The sequence below is a fragment of the Acinonyx jubatus genome, chromosome D3, assembly GCF_027475565.1.
Source record: "Acinonyx jubatus isolate Ajub_Pintada_27869175 chromosome D3, VMU_Ajub_asm_v1.0, whole genome shotgun sequence".
Taxonomy (NCBI): Eukaryota; Metazoa; Chordata; class Mammalia; order Carnivora; family Felidae; genus Acinonyx; species Acinonyx jubatus.
Genome location: NC_069392.1, coordinates 45,492,531 through 45,518,744, shown reverse-complemented (window position 1 = coordinate 45,518,744; position 26,214 = coordinate 45,492,531). Strand labels below are relative to the sequence as shown.

Genomic DNA, 26,214 nt, shown 5'->3' with positions numbered 1-26,214 from the left:
TCATCCAGAAGGAGCAACTCCTCATCTGTTAAAGTTTTATCATAAGATTGCAATTCAGTCACGTTCTCAGACTCTACTTCTAGTTCTAGTTCTCTTGCTGTTTCCCCCACATCTGCAGTGACTTCCTCCACAGAAGTCTGGAACCCCTCAAAGTCATCCATGAGGATTGGAATCAACTTCTTCCAAACTCCACAAATGTTGATAGTATTTTGACTTCTTCTTTTGAATCATAAATGTTCTTAACAGCATTTAGAATGGTGAATCCTTTCCAGAAGTTTTTCAATTTACTTTGCTCAAATCCATGAGAAGGATCACTATGGCAGCTATGGCCTTATGAAATGTATTTTTTAAGTCAGGAGATTTAAAAGTTGAAATTACTCCTTGATCCATGGGCTGCAGAATGGATGTTGTGTAAACCGGCATGAAAACAACATTAATCCCACTCTACATCTGCATCAAAGCTCTGGGGTAACCAGGTGCATTGTCAATGGGCAGTAATATTTTGAAAGGAATCTTTTTTTCTGAGCAGTAGACCTCAACAGTGGCCTTAAAATATTTGGTCAACCATTTATAAACAGATATGGTATCATCTAGCTTCGTTGTTCCATTCCTAGAGCCTAGGCAGAGTAGATTTAGCACCATTCCTAAGGACTCTAGGGTTTTTGGAATGCTATTTGAACATTGGCTTCGACTTAAAGTCACCAGCTGCAATAGTCCCTAACAAGAGTCAGACTGTCCTTTGAAGCTTTGAAGCCAGGCATTGACTTCTCTCTCGCTGTAAAAGTCCTAGATGGCGTCTTCCTCCAAAATAAGGCTATTTCATCTAGATTAGAAATCTGTTGTTTAGTGTAGCCACCCTCAGTAATGGTCTAGTTAGATCTCCTGGATAATTGCGGCGGCTTCTACATCAGCACTTGCTGCTTCCCCTTGCACGTTGGTGTTACAGAGATCGTGTCTTTCCTTAAACCTCATGAACCAACCTCTGCTAGCGTCAGACGTTTCTTTTGCAGCTTCCTTCTCTCTCAGCCTTCATAGAATTGAAGAGAGTTAGGGCCTTGCTCTGGACTAGGCTTTGGCTTGAGGAAATGTTGTGGCTGGTTTGATGTTGTATCCAGACCACTCAAACTTTCTCCATTTCAGCAATAAAGCTGTTTCGCTTTTTTTTTTTCTTTAAATCATTCACGTGTTCACTGGAGTAGCACTTTTAATTTACTTCAATAACTTTTCCTTTGTACTCACAACTTGGCTATTTGGCCTGAGAGCCTAGCCTTCAGCCTGACGCAGCTGTGGACATGCCTTCCTCACTAAGTTTAACCATTTCTGACTTTTGATTTAAAGTGAGAGACCTGTGACTTTTCATTTGAATAAACATTTAGAGGTCTTCATAGAGTTACTAACTGGCCTAATTTCAACATTGTGTCTCCCAGACCAGGGAGGCCTGAGGAGAGGGAATTGGGGGAATGGCTGGTCACTGGAGCAGTCAGAACACACACATTTATTGATAAGCTTCCTGTCTGCTATGGGCACGGTTCATGGTGCTCCGAAGCAATTATAATAGTAACTTTAAAGATCAGTGATCACAGATCATTATAACAAATGTAATGATAATGAAAATGTTTGAAATAATGCAAGAATTAACAAAATGTGACACAAAAATACTAAGTAAGCAGATACTGTTGGAAAATAGTTCTGATGGACTTGTTCAATGCAAGGTTGCCACAAAGCTTCAGTTGGTGTAAAAAACAAAACAAAAACTCTGCAAAGTACAATAAAATGAGAGGGGCTTATAGTCGGTCACCATACCACCTTGTTTCTCTGGGTTCAGCGCAGTAGTTTTATAGATTATCTGTTTTTTCCCCTTTTTCGAAAAAAATATTTAAAAAAATTTTTAACATTTATTCTTGAGAGAGAGGGAGAGCATGAGTAGGGGAGGGGCAGAGAGAGAGAGAGAGGGAGACACAGAATCTGAAGCAGGCTCCAGGCTCTAAGCTGTCAGCACAGAGCCTGCTGCAGGGCTCAAACTCACGAACTATGAGATCACGACTTGAGCTGAAGTCAGACACTTAACCAACTGAGCCACCCAGGCATCCCGAAAAAAATATTAAAAAAAAAAAATTTTTTTTTAATGTTTATTTTTGACAGAGACAGAGCATGAGTGGGGGAGGGGCAGAGAGAGAGGGAGACACAAAATCCGAAGCAAGATCCAGGCTCTGAGCTGTCAGCACAGAGCCCAATGCGGGATTCGACTCAAAGACGGTAAGATCATGACCTGAGCTGAAGTCAGATGCTCAACCAACCAAGCCATCCAGGTGCCCCCCCAAAATAGTTTAAGTTTCTTTATTTTTGAGAGAGAACATGCAAGCAGGGTAGAGGCAGAGAAAGGGGGAGAGAGAATCCCAAGCAGGCTTCACACTGTTAGTGCAGAGCCAGATGCAGGGCTCGATCCCTGAACTGTGCGAACATGATCTGTAATCAAGAGTTGGATACTGAATGGACTGAGCCACCAGGCACCCCTCTGCTTTTTTTTTTTGTTTACTTTTGTTTTTGTTAGAGGGGGTATGATGCACCTTCCAGCTTTTTAAATCCCAGGTGAAATCTGCAAGTCCTAGTTAATTTATGAAATAGGCTTTTCTTGTAACTTCAGAGACTGTGCTAATACTTACATGTTTAGTTAAGTTGGTCATGTGTCTGTGCCTTATGTGGATCAGTTAATATTTAGCATGTCTTAGGAATCTTTAAGATGCTGTGAATTGCTTCTTTAAAAAACTACATGTGGCTATGCATGTGTATTTCTATATTCAGTTTTATCTTTTTGGAATTCTAGGTGACCAGATAAAAGGTCTCCATAATTGATTCTCTAATTCTTTTATCTTTTTTTCACCTGTACTCACTCCCTCTTAGGTATCTTCCCCTCCCCTATTTTCATGGGAGAGATCTTCCAATTTTTCTATTGAATATTTAATTTGCTATTATTTTTTAAGAGTCCTTTATTTTTCTCTAAATGTTCCCTTTTTTGTAATCTTCATTTCTTGTTTAATAAAGAAATATCTAATTTTTCTGAGGATGTGTTCTTTTTAAGGTTTTCTTCATTTTTGAAGTTTTTTTTCTTACCTCTCTTGATCTTTGTCCTTTGTGCTAGTCAGATCTCAAATCTTGGTTGTAATTGGCTATTAATTCACATTTAAGAGTGATGTTTCTCAAAACTTGTAGAGGTCGGTAAGCATGAGTAGGGCTTGCTGACTTTCGTTGTAGTGTGAACTTTGTTGAATTTGTATAGTAGACTGTGGTGTGTTTTCATGTGAGTGTATATAACACATACTGACCTCAGTGCCTCAGCTTTCCCATTTTTAAAAAGGGGTTATAATAGTACCTGCCACACAGGATTTTTGTGAAAATTTAAATGAGTTAATGAAACTCTTGGAACAGTGTCTGATACGTTGTAAATGTTAATTAAATATTAGGTATTGGTATGTAATTTTTTTTAGAAATAACTTTTTTAATATCAAATCTAGCCTTAAATTTGCTCTTGATTTATTATGATCTTAGGAAATCATGCATCATTTTTCAGATGCACAGCTGCTGATATTTTTCAATAAAAATTTGGATTTGGAGGAATACTTTATTTGCCTAAGTTTGGGGAATTGTATTTCCACATGTATGGCTATTGGATAATTAAAGCTTACTATTTTAAGTCACTAGCTTTTAAAAAATATAACCTTTTAAAACAGTTGAGGTATAATTGGGGCATCTCGCTGGCTCAGTTGGTGGAGCATGCAACTCTTGATCTTGGGGTTGTGAGTTCAAGCCCCATAATCTTTAAAAAAAAATTGAGGTATAATTAATTTGTAACATTAGTTTCAGGTATATAACATAAGGATTCAATATTTGTATATGTTGCAAAATGATCACGGTAAGTATAGTTAACATCCATCACTGTAAATAGATTTTTCTTGTGAGAACTTTTCAGATCTACTTTTAACTTTTGAATATGTAGTACAGTATTAACTATAGTCCCTGTGCTGTGCATTATATCCTCATGATTTATTTCCTTTATAACTGGAAGTTTGTACCTTTTGATATGCTTTACTCATTTTGTCTACCCCTCCACCCCCTGCATCTGGCAGCCATCAGTCTGTTCTATCTTTGAGTTTGGTTTTTTGTTTTAGATTCCTGTAAGGAAAATCATGTAGTATTTGTTTTTCTCTGTGACTTATTCACTTAGCACAATGTCCTTGCAGTCCATCGATGTTGTTGCAAATGGCAACATATTCCTCCTTTTTATGGCTGAATAATACTCCATTGTATATGTATACCGCCATTTCTTTATTCCATTCATCCATTGATGGACATTGAGGTTGTTTACGTATCTTGGCTATAGTGAATAATACCGAAGCGAACATAGGTGTGCTGGTATCTTTTTGGGTTAGTATTTTTGTTTTCTGTAGATAAATACCTAGAAATGAGATTGCCCAGTCGTATATTCTATTTTTAATTTTTTGAGGAACCTCCATACTGTTTTCCATAGTTGCACCCATTCACATTCCCACTAACAGTGCACAGGCGTGGGAATCCTTTTTTTTTTTTTTTCTTTCCACATCCTCACCAACACGTGTTTTGATAACCACCATTCTCACAGGTATGAGGTGGTAACTCATTGTGGTTTTGATTTGTGTTCCCTGATGATTAGTGATGTATAGCATCTTTTCATATGTGTCAGCCATCTGTATACCTTCTTCCAAAAAATGTCCATTTGGATCCTCTGCTCATCTTTTAATTGGATTGTTTTTCTGCTGTTGAGTTGAAGGAATTCTTTGTGTATTTTGGATATTAACCCCTTATCAGACATACAATTTGCAAATATTTTCTCCCATTCAGTTGGTTGCCTTTTTTTTTCTGTAAGATTTTTTAATGTTTATTTATTTTAGAGAAAAAGTGAGCAAGGGCAGAGAGAGGGGGACAGAGAATCTGAAGTGGGCTCTGTGCTGCAGCAGAGAGCCTGAAGTGGGGCTGAGACTCAGGAACCCTGAGATCATGACCTGAGCTGAAGTTGGATGCCTAACCGACTGAGAGGCCACCCAGATGCCTCAGTTGGTTGCCTTTTCATTTTGCCGATCGTTTCTTTTGCTCTGCAGAAGTCTTTTAGTTTGATATAGTCCCACTTACTTTTTACTTTCATTTTTTAATTTTTTGCTTTTGTTACCTTTAGTCATCACCACGACACATGTTAAGGTGTGTACTGCCTACATTTCCTTCTAGGAGTTTTATGGTTTCCTGGTCTTGGGTTCAAATCTTTAATCCATGTAGAGTTACTTTTTGTGTATGGTGTCAGATAGTGGTCCAATTTCATTCTTTTGCATGCGACTGTCCAATTTTTCCAGCACCATTTGTTGAAGAGACTGTCCTTTCCCCATTGTATGTTCTTGGCTCCTTTGTTGTAAATTAATTGGCCATATATGCATGGTATGTTTTTTATAGCTATATTTTAAATGTTTTAACACATTTCCCTGCTTTCTCTAATACAATGTGTCAATATAGTGAGCCCCCCGCAAAGTATTGTGATATTTCCCTTAGAATTGTATTGAAGTTACAACTCATTGTTGAAGTAGTTTTCTTGAACCTCTCCTAAATTCTAAGAGTTCAGTGATCATAATTTGTAGAAATTATTTCTTTTTTCTAACTTTGAAACCTGAAGACTGCATTAAGAGATTGCTTTACAAGAAGTAAAATTTTCACGGGCACTTGGGTGGCTTAGTCGGTTGAGCATCCGACTTCGGCTCAGGTCATGATCTCACGGTTTGTGAGTTCGAGCCCCGCGTTGGGCTCTGTGCTGACAGTTCAGAGCCTGGAGCCTGTTTCAGATTCTGTGCCTCCCTCTCTCTCTCTGCTCCTCCCCCACTCGTGCGCGCGCGCTCTTTCTCAAAAATAAACATTAAAAAAAAAGGCAGTAAAATTTTCATGTGGAATTTCTGCTAAAAGTAGATTAATTTTAAAAAATCAACATGGGAATGGTCATAACATCATAATAACCCAAAGGTGGATGCAACCTAGATGTTCATTAACTAATGAATAGATAAACAAAGTGTGGTGCATCCATACTGTTGGAATGTTAGGCAGCTATACCAAGGAATGAAGTACTGACATATGCTGAAACACAAAGAAACCTTGGATACGTGCTGAGTGAAAGAAGCCATACACAAAAAGCCACTGCATATTGGATAATTCCATTTATAGAAATATTCAGAATAGGCAAATCCATAGACAGAAGGTAGATTAGTGGTTGCCAGGGGTGTAAAGGAGGATTGGGGAGTGGTTAATGGGTAAGATTTCTTTTTGAGGTAATGAAATGTTCTGAAATTAGATAGTGACGGTTGTGCACAACTCTGTGAATATACTAAAAGCCACAGAACTGCGCTTTAAAAGGGTGAAATTTATGGTATGCGACTTATGTCCTAAAGCTATTATTAAAAAACAATCTGGGTATGGGCATTTTTCTCTAAGTGTTTGAGATGAATTCTATTATGGTAGCAGAGTAATGGTACAGTAAGGGAATGACAATTTACTAAGCAGAGTGGATTAGGGCAGTTTAGGGGCACGATTTACAGTTGTGTTAATTTTGTTTTGCTGTAATCTTTGTTGTGTACTACTAGGCCGAATGTACTATGTGGCACCCATTAAAAAAAAAAAGGTATTAGGCTCAAAGTTAATACTTTACTCCGCCTTCTTGGTAGTTAGTTGTTTGACAAATTGGTCAAAATGCTATCTTGACCAGGAATATTTTAAGCAAAATATATTTATTTAGGAATAAATATTAAATGAGTAGCCGTTTTGCGTGGAGTGGATATAACAATGAACAAAGTGGACAAACTTCATAGGGGAGAACAGACAGTAGGTACAGGAAGTTAACACACTATGAAAATAATTCAAACTGGGCAAAGGGAAAGGAGTTAGGGGGTGGGCACATGCTACTTGAGATTGGGTGGGAAGGAAACCTTCTTTGAGCAAGATGCATGTTTTCTGACTTTTAAAAAATATTTAAATGTGTCTACTCTTTTTCAGCTTCCTTAGCACCTGGTTATTTTGACTCTTTGTAGTAGAGATCCTGGCTCTACCCATGCACTGAATGTTTTCTTCAAGGTCATCAGTGTCAGTGGTTTACTGTTTTTAAGATTTTCTGTTTTCACATTTTTCTGTACCTATGTTTCTGTACCTAACAAAGCTGATCACTTCTGGGAGGAGAGACTCTTCTTGTGGCATATCTGGTTGCTTTGATGGTTCCTATTGTTTTTTTCTGTACCCTTTATTATAGGTGCTTCTCTGATTTTTTTTTTTTAACCACTCTTCCCTTTTCCCTTGAAACTTTCCCCATAATGAAAGCCACGTCCTCTTATGGCTTCATTATTTTTCCTGGGGGATTATTTAGAAATACGTGTTTGGACCTCCTGCTTCTCTCCAGGCATACAGGTCCTCTGTTGGGCTGCATGTTGGACGTCCTTACCTGCCCTCAGGAATCTTGAAACTTCATGCTTCTAAAGTGGGACTCCTCCTCCTCTACATCTGCTCCTTTTGCAGTATTTGAGTTGGTTGTTGAAATATGTTTTACTTTAAATCCTCCTTTTTGCTGTCTCCACTTGAGAACAAACTCCTTGCTCTTTACCTGGACTGCTCTGTCTCCCCAATTACTTTTCTAATTTTGAAATCTCTTAATTCCACCCTGTGCGGGGGGGTGGGGGGGAAGCCCGGTCAGTATGCTAATGTCAGCTCTGATTTTGGGATCCCTTTGTTATTCATTATCTAAGTTTGTTTTCTCTGATTCGTGGAGAGTCTTGCATAATGTTGAAAGTTTACGCATGTGAAGTGAATAACAAGAGTGGAGAGCCACATATTCAGCTGGTGACAAGTGACTGTGAGGGAGAAGTGGATGGAGTTGGGGACTTTTGTAAAGCACCACTGACTACTCAGGACTAGATTAGGAATTCCAGGTCCTGGGAGGTGAAGAGGAAGATAATGACTCATTGTTTGGTGTCTGGGCAAAGTGGTTAAGAAGGCAGGATGGTCTTTAATTTTGGCATAGAGAAACACAGTTAGGCTTACTTTATTCTGAACATAGGAACAATGATCCTGCAACAGACTCTTAAAGAAAATTAAAACCTCTTCTACTCACTGAGGCATTAAAAATAGGCACTGACCTACATGTCAGATAGGTAGTCTAATTCATGTCCCTGGATTAGAAGTCCAACCACTAGTCTCTTAAGGTGCCTTCTTTTTTCAAATTATGATTCAGTGAACAACAACCTTTTCTGATACTGCTCCTGCCTGAGCGCTTATATTCCTCACCTGGAGGGCTTCTTAAAAGACAGGTTGCTGGGGGCCCCGTGCCCATCATTTCTGATTCATTGGGTCTGAGATGGGGCCTGAGAACTTGCATTTCTGTAGATTTCATGGGGGACACTGATCCTGCTGTGGAAGCAAATTCTGGGAACTTTTGCTCTAAATCTTTTTCACACAGCGGTCCACTGCTTTTTCCAACTTGTAATCTGATACGATTCTTCTGAAACCTTCCACACGTATCCCTTTACCTTTCAGACAACCTGAGCTCCCTATAATTGCATATAGCAACTCCACATTGCCCTGTTTGCTCCCTATGCCCTTTTCCTCATTATTGAAGCACATTCTTTTCTCTTAACAGAGGTATTTCTCTGTACCTTTGCTCATCCCATTTCCTCTGCCCATTCTCCATAGTCTGTCCCTTTGGGGATTTAGATCATTCAAGTTCCACATTAATTGTTATAGCCTTCCTAAAGATCATATCAGGCTAATCACTTGAACTCTGTGCAGTTGCAAAAATGGTATAAGGCAATTAGGTGAGCTATTAAATAGGTTGAGAAATAACATTCCTTAACTCAAATGTGCCAATGTGGTACCAGGCTTGAATAACTCTAATCATTTTTTAAGCAATTTTGCGATCTGTTTCATACACTGAACAATTCAGCCATCTAAAGTACACAATTCAGTGACTCAACTATGTTAACAGACCGTCAACAGTTTTAGAACATTTTCATCACTCCAAAAAGAAGCCACATACTCCTCTAACTCCCTGTTCCCTCTTCCCCTCCTCCCCAGGCAATTACTCATCTATCTCTATGGATGTGCCTGTTCTGGAATCTAATATAAATGGAATCGTGTAATATGTGGTCTTCTGTGACTGGCTTCTTTTAGTTTAATATTTTCATGGTTCATCCATGACATGGCATATGTTAGTAATTCATTCTTTTTTCTTGACAAATAATGTTCCATTGTGTGGACATTTTATTTATCCATTTATCAACTGATGGGCATTTGGGTTGTTTTCACTTTTCAGGTGTTATGAATAATGCTGCTCTGAACATTTATGTGTAAGATTTTATCATTCAGTTCATTTTTCTTGGGTGTGTACCTAAGAAGTGGAATTGCTGCATCCTATAGCATCTTTATGTTTAGTATTTTGCAGAGCTGTCCAACTGTTTACCAAAGCATCTGCACCATTTTACATTCCCACTAGCATTGTATGAAGGTTCCAGTTTCTCCACATCCTCGCCAACACTTGTCATTCTTCTTAATTTTAGGCATTATAATGGTTGTCAAATATTACCTCATTTGTTTTTGATTTCCATGTCTGTAACGCAAATGTTCAGCATCTATTTGTGTACTTCTCAGCCATTCTTTGGAGAACAGTCGGTTGTAGTCCTGTGCCCGTTTATTTAAAATATATATTTTAATATATATGATATAATATATATTATATATATAATATAATATATATATAATATATATTATAATATAATATATATAATATATAAATAAATATATTTAAATTAAAAATATATATATATTTTTATTTTGAGGTCTTAAATTTGAGCACCTTCAGGTTCACAGCAAAATTCATGGAGTAAGATAGAGATTTCTTACATGTGCCCTGTCTCCACTCATGCATAGCCTCCCCCATTATCATTTTCCACCAGAGTGGTCCATTTGTTACAATTGCTGAACCTGTATTGACCTATCAGAAACCCCCCCTCCCCCCTCAGTCCATAGTTTATTTTAGGGTTCAATCTTCTATGTTCTTTGGGTTAGGACAAAGGTATAATAATATGTATCTACCATTATAGCATCATACAGAGTATTTTCACTGTCTCTGCACTCTGCCTGTTTATTCCTCTCCCTAGTCCAGCCCTGGGCAACTACTGATAATTTTACTGTCTCCATAGTTTTGCTCTTTCCAGAGTAGTGTGTAGTTGGAATCATATAGCTTGTAGCTTTTTCACATTTTTTGCCCATTTTTAAGTTGGATTGTTTGGGGGTTTTTGTTGAGTTTTAGGAGTTACTTACATATTCTGGATATAACTTTATCAGACACATGATTTGCAAGTATTTTCTCCTATTCTCTGGATTGCCTTTTCACTCTCTTGATATGCCCTTTGATGTTCAAAGTTTTAAATTTTGATGTGGTCCAGTTTCCTTTTTGCCTGTGCTTTGTGTGTCATAGCCAAAATTCATTGCTATATCCAGCGTCTTGGAGTTTTTCTGCTAGGTGTCCTTCTAAGATCTTTATTGTTTTAGATCTCACACTTTAGGTCTTTGATCCATTTTGATTTAGTTTTTGTGTATGGCGTAGGGTACAGATCCAACTCCATTTTGTTTGTTTTGTTCTCCATGTGGGTATCCAGTTTTCCCACTGTTTGTTGGAATTTTCCCCTTAGAATGGTCTTGGCACCCTTGTTGGAGATCATTTGAGCATATATGTGAAACTTTATTTCTGGACTCTCTATCCTCTTCCATTGGTCTATAGGTCTGTCTTTATGCCATTACCACAGTTTTGATTACTGTAGCTTTAAGGTAAATTTTGAAATCAGGCAGTGTGAGATCTCTTACTTTTTTTCCCCAGTACTATTTGTTCAGGGTCCATTGAGATTCCATATGAGTTGTAGGATGGGATTTTCTATTTTTTGGGAAAAGCATCCTTAGGATTTGATAGGTATTCCAGTGAATCTATAAATTGCTTTGGGTGGTATTCACATTTTATTATTAAGTCTTAAGCCTAACTATCTGTGAACATTAGATGTTTTCCCTTTTTGTCATTTTTAATTTCTTTCAGCCATGTTTTAAAGTTTTACTGTACAAGTCTTTTGCCTCCATGATTGAGTTTATTGCTAAGTATTTTATTTCCTTTGATGCTATTGTAAATGGAATTAAAAAGTTTTGCTTAGTTTTGTTTTCTGATTGTTCATTTTGTCTTTGCCCATTTTTAAAGTAAGTTATTTATCTTTTTGAGTTAAAGTTCTTTATTCTGGATATAAGTCTCTTATCTGATACATGATTTGTAAATATTTTCTGTCATTCTGTGGGTTGTTTTACTTTCTTTAGTCATATGAAAACACTTTTCCCAAAATGCTGCCTTTAAGGTGACAGGAAATTCTAAAATTTTATTAGAATTCACTTTATTAAAATATTAACCATTTTTCTATTTTAAATGTCATAATATATTTTCTAGAATAATATTCAGCTGTGAAAAATCTTTTAGATCATTATATAGATACTATGTAATATCCTGGAAAATACATGATATATTAGGTGAAAGGAGTTATAACATAAGCAACTTTAATATAAAAGTTGTGTTTAAAAAAAACTCTGACTCATGCATAGGAAAAAGGATTAGAAAGAAATACACCAGAATGTTTATAGTGGTCATAGACTAGGACAATGAGTATTTTGTTTTCTACTTACTGTGTTTTTTAGGTTGTATTTAAGCATTTCTTAGTTAAAAAAAAATTTTTTTTTTGGAAAGTACATGGGAGGTTTTTTGGTCCAAAGGAAAAATGTAACTCATGGGAAAACATAACACGTGATGACACAAGATATTCTTTCATATGTATCTGTGCATGCGATCAACCTGGCAGTTATAATAGCATTGTATTTCATCCTGCCCTAGTGTTACCACATCCACCAGTACCCCTGGGTACTAACATTGAACATCAGATCTCTAGCATTCTCCTGCAAATCTGCATTCTTCTTCATTTCTGCTGCCCTGTTAAGTTGTATAACTGAACTGAACCAGTGATGCTGGACTTCTATACATTGCTGATTAGTCTGAAATTTGTCAGAGCAGTTAACTGCTTAGAGTAAATATGAATGATATAGTTAATTATTCATTGTTGAATATTTATTTTAGGGGAGTGTTTGCTTCATTACAAACCATGCCTTTGGCAGTGTATCCTATCAGTCTGTATCACTTTAAGAGTCACATGTTCTACCTAGTGTCCGGTGCCCATACCTACTGCCTACAGCCAGGTGCCCCTAGTCTGTATCACTTTAGAAGATGAGGGTCTATGTATTATACATCTCACATTTTTTTTTTAATCTTGGTCTGTTGGGGAAATTTTTTTTCAACAGGTGTTGTAGGAATAACGTTAAATGAATGTTTTATCCGCTGCAATTTCAGTAATGGCTTTGCTAACTTATACATTTGGTTTAATCACGTGAATCAGTTTGTTAAAACAATCCGATAATTTATTTAAAAATCAATTATAGAAGTTTGTGTTAATTGTGGATTGGCAATTGTCTGGGTAATCATCAGTTATTACAGTTAGCTAAATTGTACGGTTGACCTTTTGAACAACACAGGATGGGGCACTGAGCCCTGCACAACTGAAAATTTACATGTACCTTTGACTCCCCCAAAACTTCTAATAGCCCACTGCTGACTGGAAGCCCTACTAATAACATAAACATTAATCAACACATATTTTGTATGTTATATGTACTATAGACTCTATTCTTAGAAAAAAGTAAGCTAGAGAAAAAATATTACTAAGAAAATGTAAGGAAGAGAAAATATATTTACAGTAATGTGCTGTATTTTTTAAATCTGCATGTAAGTGGACCTGCCCTGTTCAAACCTGTGTCATTCAAGAGTTGGCTCTATTCAACTTACTGTACTTAGTATTCACTTATTGTAGATACAACTGATGTAATAATACACAGATTCCTATGGTTCTTGTTTCTATTATAGAAACTTGGTAGTAATTACTAATTTGGAAAAGGGTTATAATAAAGTCTTAGTTTAATAACTAAAAACAATTTTTCTGCTTTTTTAGGAGCTGGTAATGCTTCTTTTAGAATATAATGCAGATACTGCTGTTGTTAATGGGAGTGGGCAGACTGCAAAAGAAGTCACTTATGACAAAGAAATCAGGAACATGCTTGAAGGTAAATATTATGGATCTTAAACAGTAATGACTTTAATGATAGCCAAGGTTCAGACTATAAGTAGAAATAGCTTCTGGGATGCCAGAATAGACTGCACTGCGCTTATGCTCTAAAGAGAATGCAATCTTGGAGTCCCTGATTAGACACAAAATTATTTGAGTTTTCCTCACAGCTTTAAAACTTAAACAGGTTGGTAAAACTTGCCATAATGTTGTATGATCAAATCTGCAACAGAATGGAAAGTAGAAAGTGAGAGACATGAAGAATGTGGCTGGTAGGCTGCAGAAACATCATAACAAAGGATACAGAAGTGGAGGACAGTGAAGCTGTGAGAGGTGCAGCTGGTGGGAGTCGTTTGATGCTGGCCTGCTCCGTTGTCCTGAGGACTGCATTGTAGCACAACGGCTGACAGTAATTTCCTGAAGGATCAGCATCGTCGTTAGAAACTCCAGATATTAAATTATGTTAAAGAAGATACGAGTCTGCAATAACTCAGAGCAATTTCTCTAAAATAGAATAAAACAAACATATTTTGATTCTTACATTGGGAAACTCTCATGCATTAAGATTATCCTCTGAGTGGCCAGGGCTTTACTATAATTATTTTTTGGTAGTATTTCTATGCTAGAGAAGAGAAGATTTCTTAATTTCTACTCTGTAGTAGAGAGCACATATCCTGTGTTTCTTTGTTTTGCAATTCAGGGAAAGGTAAGATAATTCAGTATTTAAAGGGTATTTCTTAATTATTAGTATGTTTAGCTATGTAAAAACCAGTATCTTTTTTCTATTTTCCAGTTGTCCTTGAAAACTAAAATTTTCTCTTGTTTTCTAGTTAGAAAATAATGTCAGCCTATCAACCATACTCCTTCTCATGTCTACTACCTTTCTACTTTTAATTTTTTTTGAAGATTTGATCATACAATATTATGGCAAATTTGACAAATCTGCTTAAGTTTTAAGTTTTGTCAGACATCCTTAGGTCACTGTCTTAACTCTTGCCTTGAAAATAAAACCCTTTGATTTAAAATGAACAGGCATATCAACTAAACATCTTCTCTAAAGCTCTGTCTTATGTGATTTTTTTGGGAGATTGCACATATTAGATGTGATCCCTGCCCTTTAATATATTATGATCTAACTGGGAGGCTGAGGTGTCCTGTCCTTGACCATATCCTATCCTTTTTTAAATTTATTTTTAAAGTAATCTCTACACCCAACATGGGGCTCAAACTCATGACCCTGAGATCAAGTCACATGGTCTACCAACTGAGCCAGCCAGGTGCCCTTGTTCTGTTATTTTAATTGTAACAAAATGAGAACCTGGAACTGAGGCTCGCCTGACAAGTTGACATTTAGTGGGGCCAATCATGAAGACATGTTCTATCTCCCCAAAACTCAAATGCACTAAGGACAAGGGCTCCATTGACGTATAGTTTGTCAGCTAATAAGGTGCAATCCTGGGAAATGGAAGGAGAAAGTTATTTGACTCTGCTCTGATGAGATTACCTTAGCCAGATATAATTTGTGGATAGCGCCTTAAGTGGCTCAGACTTCAGGGAGTGCATCTAGTAGCCCCCCAAGACTATAGGTAGAACAGAAACCACATCATGGGGTAGGGCACTAGAGACAGGAAGAGTTTCACCCCAGAAGCACAGATCTCAGTGGTCACAACAAAATTTTACTCAAGCATCTAAAGAAGTGTTATATTGTAATCTTATTTGTGCTAGAACAGAGCCAGTTGTTGGTCCAGTTGATGGAGTGCCAGGGGTTCATCTTTGGGTCCTGTGTATTGTAATAATGGCTTGGGTTGCACTTTAAGGTGTAGGGAGTTCACATGATTGGAGTTACCTGGAAAGAGGTTAGACTACTATGGGTCAGGCACTAGAGAGGAATACCTTCTTCTACATACCATTTGTCTTTCATTTTATTTTGAGAAATTTCTAACCTACAGGGAAGTTTCAGTTATAGTGCAATGAAAACTTGTATGTCCTTCACTTAGATTCAGTAGTCATTAACATTTTGCCACATCTGGTGTATCCTTTTATATAGTAATGTTCCTTAATATTTTTTGTAGAACTATTTGGGAGTAACTTCTAGAAAGTGGTACTTCTAAGTATTTCAGTATGTATCCCTTAAGAACAAGGATATCTTCTTACATAATCACAATATAACTACCAATTTCCAAAAATTTATCACTAATAATATAGTTTATATTCAGATTTTGTCAATTGCCCAAATAATGTCCTTTGTAGAATTTTTCCCCCAATTCAGAATCCAATCCAGAATCTCTCATTGTGTTGACAGATTGCTTTAGTCTCCTTTATCTGGAATAAGTCCTTAGCCTTTGTTTGTCATGATCTTGACCTTTTTGAAGAGGAAGGAAATTATAGAATTATTTGTAGAATGTCTCAGTTTGGGTTTTTTTTTTAATCTTTTCATATATTTTAGATTCAGGATCTGCTTTTTGGCAGGAATGGTGAGGTTGTATCCTTTACCAGTGCATCACACGTTAGGAGGAAACATTGTTTATTTTGTTCTATTACTGGTAATGTTATCTCTGATAACCCAGTGCTCCACTGTAGAGATACCCCCTCCCTTTGTAAGTACTAATCTATGGGGAGAAAAATTCAAATTTCCTGTTTACCATTAATCTTTTAATAACTGATTTCAGCATTAATGATTCTCGTCCTGAATCACTTCTTACTATGGAGATTGCAAAATGGTGATTTTTCTGTTGTCAGTGAAGGACATTTGCCAGGTTCTTACCTCCATTTCAAGTGTATTGCTATTTAACCTGCCCTGTGCATATACATAAGAGTGTTGTTAGGAGGGAGTTAAACTTCATGATCTCTGCACTCCCTATTAACTCGGGATGCAGATTCAAACGAAAGATAGATAATTAGTTTGTCATATTAAAATTAAAATTTAGGGATGCCTGGGTGACTCAGGCAGTTAAGCATCCGACTCTTGGTTTCTGCTCGGGTCATGATCTCATGGTTAGTGAGATTGAGCCCTGCGTTGAGCTCTATGTGGAGAGCACAGAGCCTGCTTGGGATTCTCTCTCTCCCTGTCTCTGCCCCTCCTTTGCTTGCACATGTGCTTGCTCACTCTCTCTCCAAAATAAACTTACTTAAAAAATAAAATTGAATTAAAATTTATAGGACAAATGAATTTTTTGAATGGAATATTTCCTTTGAAAACATTTATTGAGGTATAAAATATATGGATAAAAGTATACATAATTAATGTATAGCTCACTATTTTCACAAACAGAACACATCAATGTAAGCAACAGATCAAGGAACAGAATGTTACCAACACTCTGGAAGCCTCATCTCCCCAGCTGGAATTTTTCCTTTTTGTTGGCTGCATCAATAATCTTTCAGTGTCTTTAATGAACAGAGGACAGGAATGTATGCAGTGTTTGCAACTCCAAAACCCCATTTTCCTTCATTTATGAACCTAGGCAATCTAAAAAGAAACATTAGGGTACCCTTTACCTCTTTTCCATGAAGTCTAGAACCAACACGATTAAGCATTGTTTGCTTATTTAGTAAATATTTATTGACCAAATACACGTCGTGCCAGACACTGTCATAAATGGCTAGGATACACAGAAGAGTAAGAACAGTACCTGACTGCTAGCGATAACTTACAGCTCTGGGTAACACATGCAGGAGTAGAAGTACATACAAGAGGGATAGGAATGTGACTGTTCTCAGAGCTCATGGTGCAGTAGCCCCAGGACCAGTAAGAGGAAACACTGAAGAGTGTGAATCGCAGCAAAAGAAGAAGCCATTAAGAGCTTATGCAGAGGCTTGGGTGCCTTCCTTTGAGGTGGGGAGGGAGTCTGGGTGTGGAAACAGAAATGTGAGGATAGAAGATGATGGTATGTTAGGACTGTCCATCTTTTCTTAAAGCTAAACTAGTTCTAGCTATAGCTGTATCCACGATCGCATTCATAGTGTTTCCCCAGTCACTTGGCTCCCCAACCTGCTTTTTAGTCCATGACCTTACTTCAGCCAGGAAGACCTGAGAAACCTTTTATAGTTTCTCCCTTGCAGCCTTTGTAAAGGATATTATGCACATGTTTTAAGTGAGGTTACTGAGCCTTCCTGTGAAATTGTTTTTTTTAAGCCAGAACAGAATTCAAATCTAGCAAAAAGAGACCTTATTGCATATTGCAGTTTCTTAAATCAAATTGCCTGTTCTCTTTCTGTGCAAGTGTGATTTAAGAAGCAGGATAGAATAGTGGTAAGAGCATGGTCTCTGGAACCAGCCTGCACAAGTTCAGATCCCAGCTCCTCCATTTCCTAGCTGTGTGACCTTAGTTTAATTCCTTAACTTCTTAATGCCTCAGTCTCTTCATCTATACAATCAGAATAATAGTAACACCTACTTCATAGCATAGTTATGAGGATTTAATGAGCTAATATATTTTTTTCAAATTTTAATATTGAAGTATAGATGACCTACCGTGTTTTGTTAGTTTCAGGTATGTTACAAAGTGATTTGATTTTTATATGTTATGCAGTGTTCACCGTGGTAAATGTAGTTACCTGTCAGCATGCAGTATTACTAAAATACTGGCCTTATCCTGTATGCTGTATTTTTTCCATCTCTGGGACTTACTTATTTTATAACTGGAAGTTATTTTTAAAGTGCTTTGAATAGTACTTGGCATATACTAGGTGCTATAGAATTTGTTAAAATAAGTCTTCTATTAGGTGGAAGTATATACGTATGTATAGATCTACTTACATGGTTTGTACATCTTCTACCAGTGCTGTTTCTTGTTATTTTTAACGGATTCTAAGGTTCTAGAAGGTGTGAGTGCTACTCTCCAATTTATCAAGGCAGATGTGTAATAGTATTTCAGCATGCAAAAGTAATTCATAATTATCTGTGATGGGTGTTATAGTAAGATACTTAGACTTCTGAATTGAAAACATAAATTCATATGCACCTAAAAGGCGTTGAACTCCCTTATCTGAAATTCAAGGCAGTGAGAATAACAATAAGTCTTTAACTATATTTGAATTATAATTCAAAATATTGTGACTTTTTCCCCACAGTCACTTTATTCATACATCCTGTTAATGATGTTGCTAATAGGATTCTGACTAGAAGTAGAGTAACATATACTTTCCTTTTGCAGCTGTAGAAAGGACTCAACAAAGAAAGCTTGAAGAAGAACTTTTAGCAGCAGCGAGAGAAGGCAGAACAGCAGAACTCCTAGCTCTGGTAAAACAACATGTCTTAGTTCTTTACCCTTCAGGAAAATTGTAACTTTACGTTAACACTTCATAATGTAGTCAAATTGCGGGGCTAAAATACTTGAGATTATAATAGTAGTACAAAAGTCCTTAAATATCTGAAAGCACTTGGCATATAATAGTTTAAGCAAGATACATTTTAAGGATTGTTTTCTATGAATTTGTGATTTATGTCCCCACTCCCTACTGTGAAAATCTGATAAATTAAGAATCTGATTTTTCAAGGCGAATACATTATGTAAGACAATTGTATTTTTTCAAATTAAGCCAATTTAAATTGAAACATAATATGTAAGATCCTATAAAGGAACAAGTTTCTCTAATTCTGATAAGCAATCATTTCTGAAGGGTATGCTACACTTTTAGAAAGTAACGTACAAATATGTGATAATACTTGGGAATATTCATATCATGTCAGAACAGATTGAAAGCTTTACCCATTTTTTTTTCCTTTTGGAGACCTACTTTCCAGTTTCTATTTCCCACGTAGTCTCATTAAACATGGAACTAAATTTGTTCTAAATTGAAGAATGAAGCATTGCCATTTGCTTTAAAGTTATTTCAGCCTTTTCATTTGAAAAGACCTCTTTGGTTTCCAAGTAAAGTACCTAAAACATTTTTTAATCTTTGTGAAATGGAGACTGTATAAAGAAGTTTTTAAAATAGTCAGTTGGGAACAACAAATTCAGTAGAACTTTAACACATTTAACCTTTATGGTTTTAACTCTTCTGAATGACTGTCTGTGGTAGACTGGTGTATATTTTTGCTGTCACAATTATGAATCACAAAATGGGTATAAGTGAGCCAATCTTAGTGAAATCTTAATGTCCAGGAGTGGGTGGGGTGGCACTGGTGTAGTGTGTGGTGTCTGTTGTCAGGGGAGTGTGGGACCCAAGATTTCATGGCACCTTGAGGACGAGCATGGCAAGTGACATAGATTTGCTGGTTTTAGGGAACAAGAAGCCACTGGCTGTCTAGCATCCTAGAGCTCTGGTGTTCACCTGGTTCTATAGTTGGAGGGTCCACCTGAACATCAGTTACACCTTCCTGTGTCTTAAGGGAGAAAATCCATCTTTGATATATAATTCTGCATTGCATTTTTCATTTGTTAGCTCAACAGGCCCAATCCTCCTGATGTTAATTGTTCGGATCAGTTAGGAAATACACCCTTGCACTGTGCAGCTTATCGGGCTCATAAGCAATGTGCCTTAAAGCTTCTAAAAAGTGGAGCAGACCCAAATTTGAAGAACAAAAATGGTAAGCATGTTGGTAAAAGCCATTGTTGGTCATTTTGAAACTATAAAAATAAGTTAATGCCATATAAAATTGTTTTGTGTTAGGATCCAGCCTTTGTTAAACTATATGGCCCCTACTTAATTTTGAAGTCCAGGCATTCACACAAAAGAAAAAAACTTACTAATTTCCTTCCTAGTTAAGAGTTAACTGTATAATAATACCTATTCCTTAGGAGGAAGTTGTGATTAAGATAGAGTTACTCCCTCGAGGAAAGAGAGTACAGTTGATTCGTGTTATTTAACTCCTGGGGGAAAAAGAGTTGGGTTCTTGAGAGGTTCTGGTCACAACATTTTTATACTGATTAATACATACATTATGTGTGTATTTCTATTTAAAAACACCTTTAATATATATTGTTAATCCATTAACAGAGCTTACTGCCAACAGCACTGTCACTCATGCCTCAATAGAGCTTGTCTGCTACACATATATTCTCCATAAAGCATATCACAGCCCTCTTGCACTTAGGAACAACACTATATAATAATTCAGTACTATGTTCAGCAGCCAGTTTCAATAGTGAAGTCACCAACAAAAAGCAAACAAAATGTGAAAATGCGGCCCTGGATAGACTATGATGTGGACATTTGTTTACCTATGAGAGCTGAAACAGGCAGAGCATCACCTTTTTCTAACTCAGCTGGGAATATGCGCCTAAGAAGACTCAAATTTTTCACCACTTTTGATGTGCCTGTGAATGACTGAGAAATTGCGATAAGTATTGATTTTGAGGTTACAGATAAATTTTAGCAATAGGCAAATCTGCAAATATCAAATGTACAGGTAATGAGTGTTGACTCTGTGCATAACAGTATCAGAAATGGGATCAGATAACCCCAAGAGAAGCTACAAAAGGTGTCTCGGGTATTCAAAGGGGGAACATCGCATTAGGGCCATTATCACTATTTAGGATGCTTCCCCCTGCCTACCATCAACCTGGATTAGGACTTCTTAGTAGTCCACCAGGACCCTGTGCTCACCTTCATTGTTTCCTAAATCACACTCCATGGTAGTTGTTGATTTATATAGCTGTATCTCATGAGACTGAATTCCTAAAGGCGGGGCTGATATTCTCCTGTCTAGTTTTCCTAGGACCTAGAGTAATGTGTAGCACACACCTTCTACATGTTGCGTGTTTGTTGAAGATTTGAGTAGTTAGAGATGGCTTCGTGAAGGGATAGATATTTAATATAGACTCTGAAGTCGTACTAGGATTTTTAATTCCTCTAAATACTTGTATCTCTAACAAAAGGTCCCACTGTATTTTTTTTCTTTTTAAATATAAACAGAATATCATTAAATTTTGGAAAGGACATTCTAAGCAGAGAGATTATGAGCAAAGGCATTAAGATAAAAAATTCAAGTAAAGTTTTAGGTGACATCCTCAGTTTGGCATATCCATACACATGAAGGGGGGCAGTACCAGATAATCCTATAAATGCAGATTAGGCTTGCATAGTGGAAAACCTTAATATGGCAGACTATTTTACCCCTTAACTTGGAAGTTCAGGGGATCATGGTAAATAGGTGAGCAGTGGAGAGAGGAGGTGCTTTAATTAGGGCCTGAATTTTTATTGACATCAGTGGGAGTAGAAAGGAAAAAGAAAATTAATGATCGAATTTTCTGCTCTCTTCCCTTCTTTTGGCCCATATGCTGTAGACCGGCACTATCCAATAGATGGATAATGAGAGCCATGTATATAATTTTAAGTTTTCTAGTAGCCACATTTAAAAAGTAGAAACTGATGAAATTAATTTTAATGTATTTTATTTAAAGCAATTTATTCAAAATATGTTAACATGTAATCAATGAAAATACTGAGATTTTACATCCCCTTTTTGATATTAAGTCTTTGAAATCTGGCATGTGTTTTACACTTAATATCTCAGTTTGAACTAGCCACATGTCAAGTACTGAATAACCACATGTGTTTAGTGTCTATTGTATTGGATATAAAAGCTCTAGACATAACAAAGTGTTGAGTCTCTGGTTAACCATGCTGTCCCCAACCTGCGTATGCTTTTTTCTCTGCTGGAAATGTCCTTTTCCTACTTGTCCATGTGGTAAGCCCTAGTCTCACTCTAAGAGTTAGGTCAAACTATTTTCGCTAGAGAGGCTTTCCCTGTATCTCTAGGATAGATATAAGTTCTTCCTGGAATAAGAGAAACCGGGGAATAGTGAAGGGGGAGCACTCAGGAGCTGTGAGGGAAATACAAGTTCCATGGAGCCAATGGAAGACATAAAATGTGGAGTGAAGGGGTGGGGTGTATTCATTGTCATGTGCAACTTAGACTGAAGAAGATACAAACACTGAGGCAAGGCTGTGGAATTCAGTGACTCAGTGCCCAGGGGTCCTTTCTGAAAGGGTGGTTTCCGCTGGTGGTTGAGCAACAGCTAGATGCATGGTTAAGGTTAGAGTAGGAAATGAGGAAGCTGAGGCCGCACTGCTTCTCTGCAGTATTTAAGAACAGAAGGAATGGTTCTGTGGCCAAGAGGAAGATGTTTTAGGCAGAGAGATTTAAGCATGTTTGTAAAGTTAAGGAGGACTAAGGCAATAGAAAAGGAGCTTGAAGATTTAATTGTGACAGAAAATGTAATTTTTTCAAAAAAGCAATGCTTTGGTAACAGCAAAAAAGGGAACATATTTGATAAAGGATGCTTGGTTTTTTATGGCAGCAATTACCAACACAACTGAAGACCTAAAAGAAGACCTAAAAATGGAGAGACCGGCCATGTTTGGGGGAAGGGGAACTCAACATCAAAAAGCTAACAGTTCTCTCCAAGTTAATTCAAAGCAATCCCAGCCAGAACCTTCAAAGGGTTTTCGTAGGTCTTGACTAGCTAACTCTCATTTATATAGAAAAGTCCAGTGTAGTGAATTTTAAAATGGAAGAGAAGCAGGGGGAATCGTCCTGCTGGATAAAAAGACTAACGAACCTATGGGATGTAAAACATTTATTCAACAAAGTGTTTATATGCTAGTTACTATTCCAGGGGCTAGGGATCTAGAGCAGTGAAGAAAAAAATCCCTGCTTTCATGGAGCTTACGTTCTAATAGGAGAGGGCCAATAAAAAAAAAATATGTCAGATGAGATTGGTGCTGGGGGGCAGGGGGGAGGCAAGGGAGGAGAATTGAGAGTGTGTTGGGTGTATAGATCATTGCTGCTTTGTGAAAGATGGCAGGAGAATCTCTGTTAGAATGGTAATTACGACTCTTAAGTGAAGGAACAAGCAGTGTCAGTATCTGGGCAGTGAGGATGGTCCCAAGCAGAGGAGGCAGAGAGTGTATATGATGTGTGTCATGAAAAGCCAACCAGTATGTCCAGAGTAGAGTGAGAGGAGGAGGGCAGTTGGAGGAGGTTAAAGAGGCAGAGGGACATGGATGAAGAAAGGCTTTGTGGGTTATTGTAAGAATTGTGGCTCTTACTCTGTGTGAGATGGGAAGGTATAGGAGGGTTTAGGATGCAGCAGTGATATGGTCAGATGTAGGTCCTGAAAAGTGATCGCTGATTGTTGTGAAAATAGATCCTAGGAGGGAATCAGTTAGGCTACTCAGGTGAGAGGAAATTGGCTTGGATCAGAATAAATAGCAGTAAAAATGGTTGTTAATGGTTAGATTTTTTTAAACATAATTTGAAGGCAGAGTGGTCAGGATTTTCTGATGGCTTAGATACATGAGGTGTGAGAGAAAGACCAGAATTGAGGGTGACTCTACAGTGTTTGAGTCGAGGACCTGAAAAAATGGAATTTCCAGTTACTACGAAGGGTGAGACTGCAGGAAAGGGTAGGCTAGCAATGGCTAAGAATTAGGAGTTTGGTTTTTAAGGTATAAAAAATTTGAAATCTATTCTACAATTCAAGTGAGACAGTCGGGTATAGAAGTTTGTGTTTAGAACAGAGGTCTGGGTGGAGATAAATTTGGGAATTTTCAGGATGTAAAATTATTTAAAATAATAGAATGGATAGGATCACTGAGTGAGGTATTGGTTCAGGGTAGATGAAGGTGAACAGACCAGATAGTTTGGAAGTTAAAACAGGTACATATGAGAACTTGACAGATGACAAAGGTGGTGTGATAAGTGGATGAGGAAAGAACTGAGTAAACAATCCTGGGGCAAATAGCGAGCCACATAGTAATAGGTCATTTTAGACACCTGTTGCATATTGGATACTAAATTCCAGCTGGTTTAAACCTAAAAGTGCAATATAAACTTTAAAGCATCAGGAGAGGTTTCTGTTTTTGGCCATAATACAGTTACAGGGACTAGATTTACCTTCCCCTCTCTGTTCCTAATAACACTGTATTGGAAGTCTTAGCTAATGCAATAAAGCAAAAAAAATAAATAAAAAGAAAAAAGAAAAAGTATTCAGACTGAAAAAGAAGAAACAGAACTCTTTATTTATAGGTAATCTGATCATTCACATAAAAATTTTTAAGAAATCTCAAGGGAATATACCTCCACATAATAAAGGCCTTATGTGGAAAACCCATAGCTAACATCTCAATGGTGAAAAACTGAGCACTTTTCTTCTAAGGTCAGGAACAAGACAAGGATGTCCATTCTGACCACTTTTATTCAACATAGTACTGGAAGTTCTAGCCACAAGACAAGAAAAGACATCCAGATTGGTAAGGAAGAAGTAAAACTTTCACTATTTGCAGATGACATGACAGAATATATATAAACTCTAAACACTCCATCAGAAAACTACCTAAACTGACAAATGATTCAGTAAAGGTGCAGGATACCAAGTGAATACACATAAATCTATCACATTTGTATAATGAAGTAGCAGAGAAATTAAAATAATCCCCTTTACGATTGTACCAAAAAGAATAAAATGTCTAGGAATAAACTTAACCAAGGAGGTGAAAGACCTATACTTAAAGTAAAACACTGATTAAAAAAAAATTGAAGATGATACAAACAAATGGAAAGATATTCCATGCTCCTGGATTAGGGCTTGAAATATTTAAATATATTAATTACCTGAAGCAATCTACAGATTTAATGTAATCCCTGTCAAAATACCAACCTTTCCCACAGAACTAGAATAATCCTATGGAGCCACAAAAAATCCTAAAAAGCCAAAGCAATCTGGAGAAAGAAGAAAAACTCTGGAGGTAACACAATTCCAGATTTCAAGATATACTACAAAACTGTCATAAAGCAGCATGATACTGGCACAAAAACAGACACATAGAGGAACAGAATAGAGAGCCCAGAAATAAACCCACACTCACATGGTTATAATGGTGTTGGGAAAACTGGACAGCTACATGGAAAAGAATGAAACTGGACCACTTTCTAATACCATACACAAAAATAAAATGGGTTAAAGACCTAAATGTGAGCTCTGAAACCACAAAATTCCTAGAATACATAGGCAGTACTTTCCTTGACATTAACCTTCACAACATTTTTCTGAAGATGTCTCCTCAGGCAAGGGAGCTTGTGATGAGCACCCAGTGTTGTATGGAAGTGTTAAGTTAGTGTAACACCTGAAACTAGTAACACTGTATGTTAACTAACCGGAATTTAAATAAAAACGTAAAAAAAAAGTCTCGACGTTGATAAGATGTGTCTTCACCAAACGGATCTAGCAGTTTAGTGCAATACGAGTCCAAAACTCAGGCTTTTTGGTAGAAATTGACAAATTGATTATAAATTTTATTTGGAAATTGGAAGGACCTAGTGTACCCAAAACAACTTGAAAAAGAACAGAATTAGAGGTCCTCGGCTACTTTGTTGTCAGGGTTTTCCAAGAGAAAAACAGTTAGTTACATATAAACTTATATATGATTTTGGAGGCAGAGATCTGCCACGATATGCTGTCTGCAAACTGGCAAACCAAGAAAGCTGGTGGTGATATTCAGTCTGAAGCCTGAGACCAGAGAGGCTACTGGAGCAAGTCTTTGAATCCAAAAGCCAGAGAATCAGGACCTCCAATGTCAGAAGGCAGAAAGAGAAGGAGTCTCAGCTCAAGAAATGACAGAATTCATCCTTCCTTTGCCTTTTTGTTCTATTTAGGCCCTCAGTAGACTGGATGATGCCCACACACATTGGTGAGGCAGATCTTTACTAGTCCACTGGTTCAAAAGCTAATCTCATCCAGAAACCCCCTCGCAGGCACACTTAGAAATATTTTACCAGCTATCTGGGCATTTTTTAGCCTGTTTAAGTTGACCCCTAAAATGAACCATCATATAACCTAATTTCAGGACCGTGTGAAAACAGATCCATCGATCAATCAATTGATCTATGGAACAGGAGGGAGTCCAGACTGCAACCTACAAATACAGAGAATTGATTTGCCTTGACTAAAGTGTCAAGGCCATCAGTGAGGAAAGGATAAATTTTTAACATGATATTAGAAGAGTTGATAACAATCTCCAA

General features: G+C 37.1%; 2 protein-coding genes across 10 annotated transcripts in view; one reads left to right on the top strand and one right to left on the bottom strand.

Moving 5' to 3' along the window:
- The window catches only part of OSBPL1A (oxysterol binding protein like 1A), a 266,965-nt gene that overhangs the window by 64,683 nt on the left and 176,068 nt on the right, over positions 1–26,214 (top strand). For all 4 annotated transcript variants that reach the window (XM_053206295.1, XM_027068657.2, XM_015076139.3 and 1 more), the window contains 3 exons: positions 13,131–13,242; positions 18,401–18,486; positions 19,632–19,776. In XM_053206295.1, coding sequence (XP_053062270.1) covers positions 13,131–13,242; positions 18,401–18,486; positions 19,632–19,776 — 343 coding nt within the window. The remainder of the gene's footprint in view (positions 1–13,130; positions 13,243–18,400; positions 18,487–19,631; positions 19,777–26,214) is intronic.
- The window catches only part of LOC106978455 (E3 ubiquitin-protein ligase MARCHF11-like), an 84,708-nt gene that overhangs the window by 13,086 nt on the left and 45,408 nt on the right, over positions 1–26,214 (bottom strand). The window lies entirely within an intron of this gene.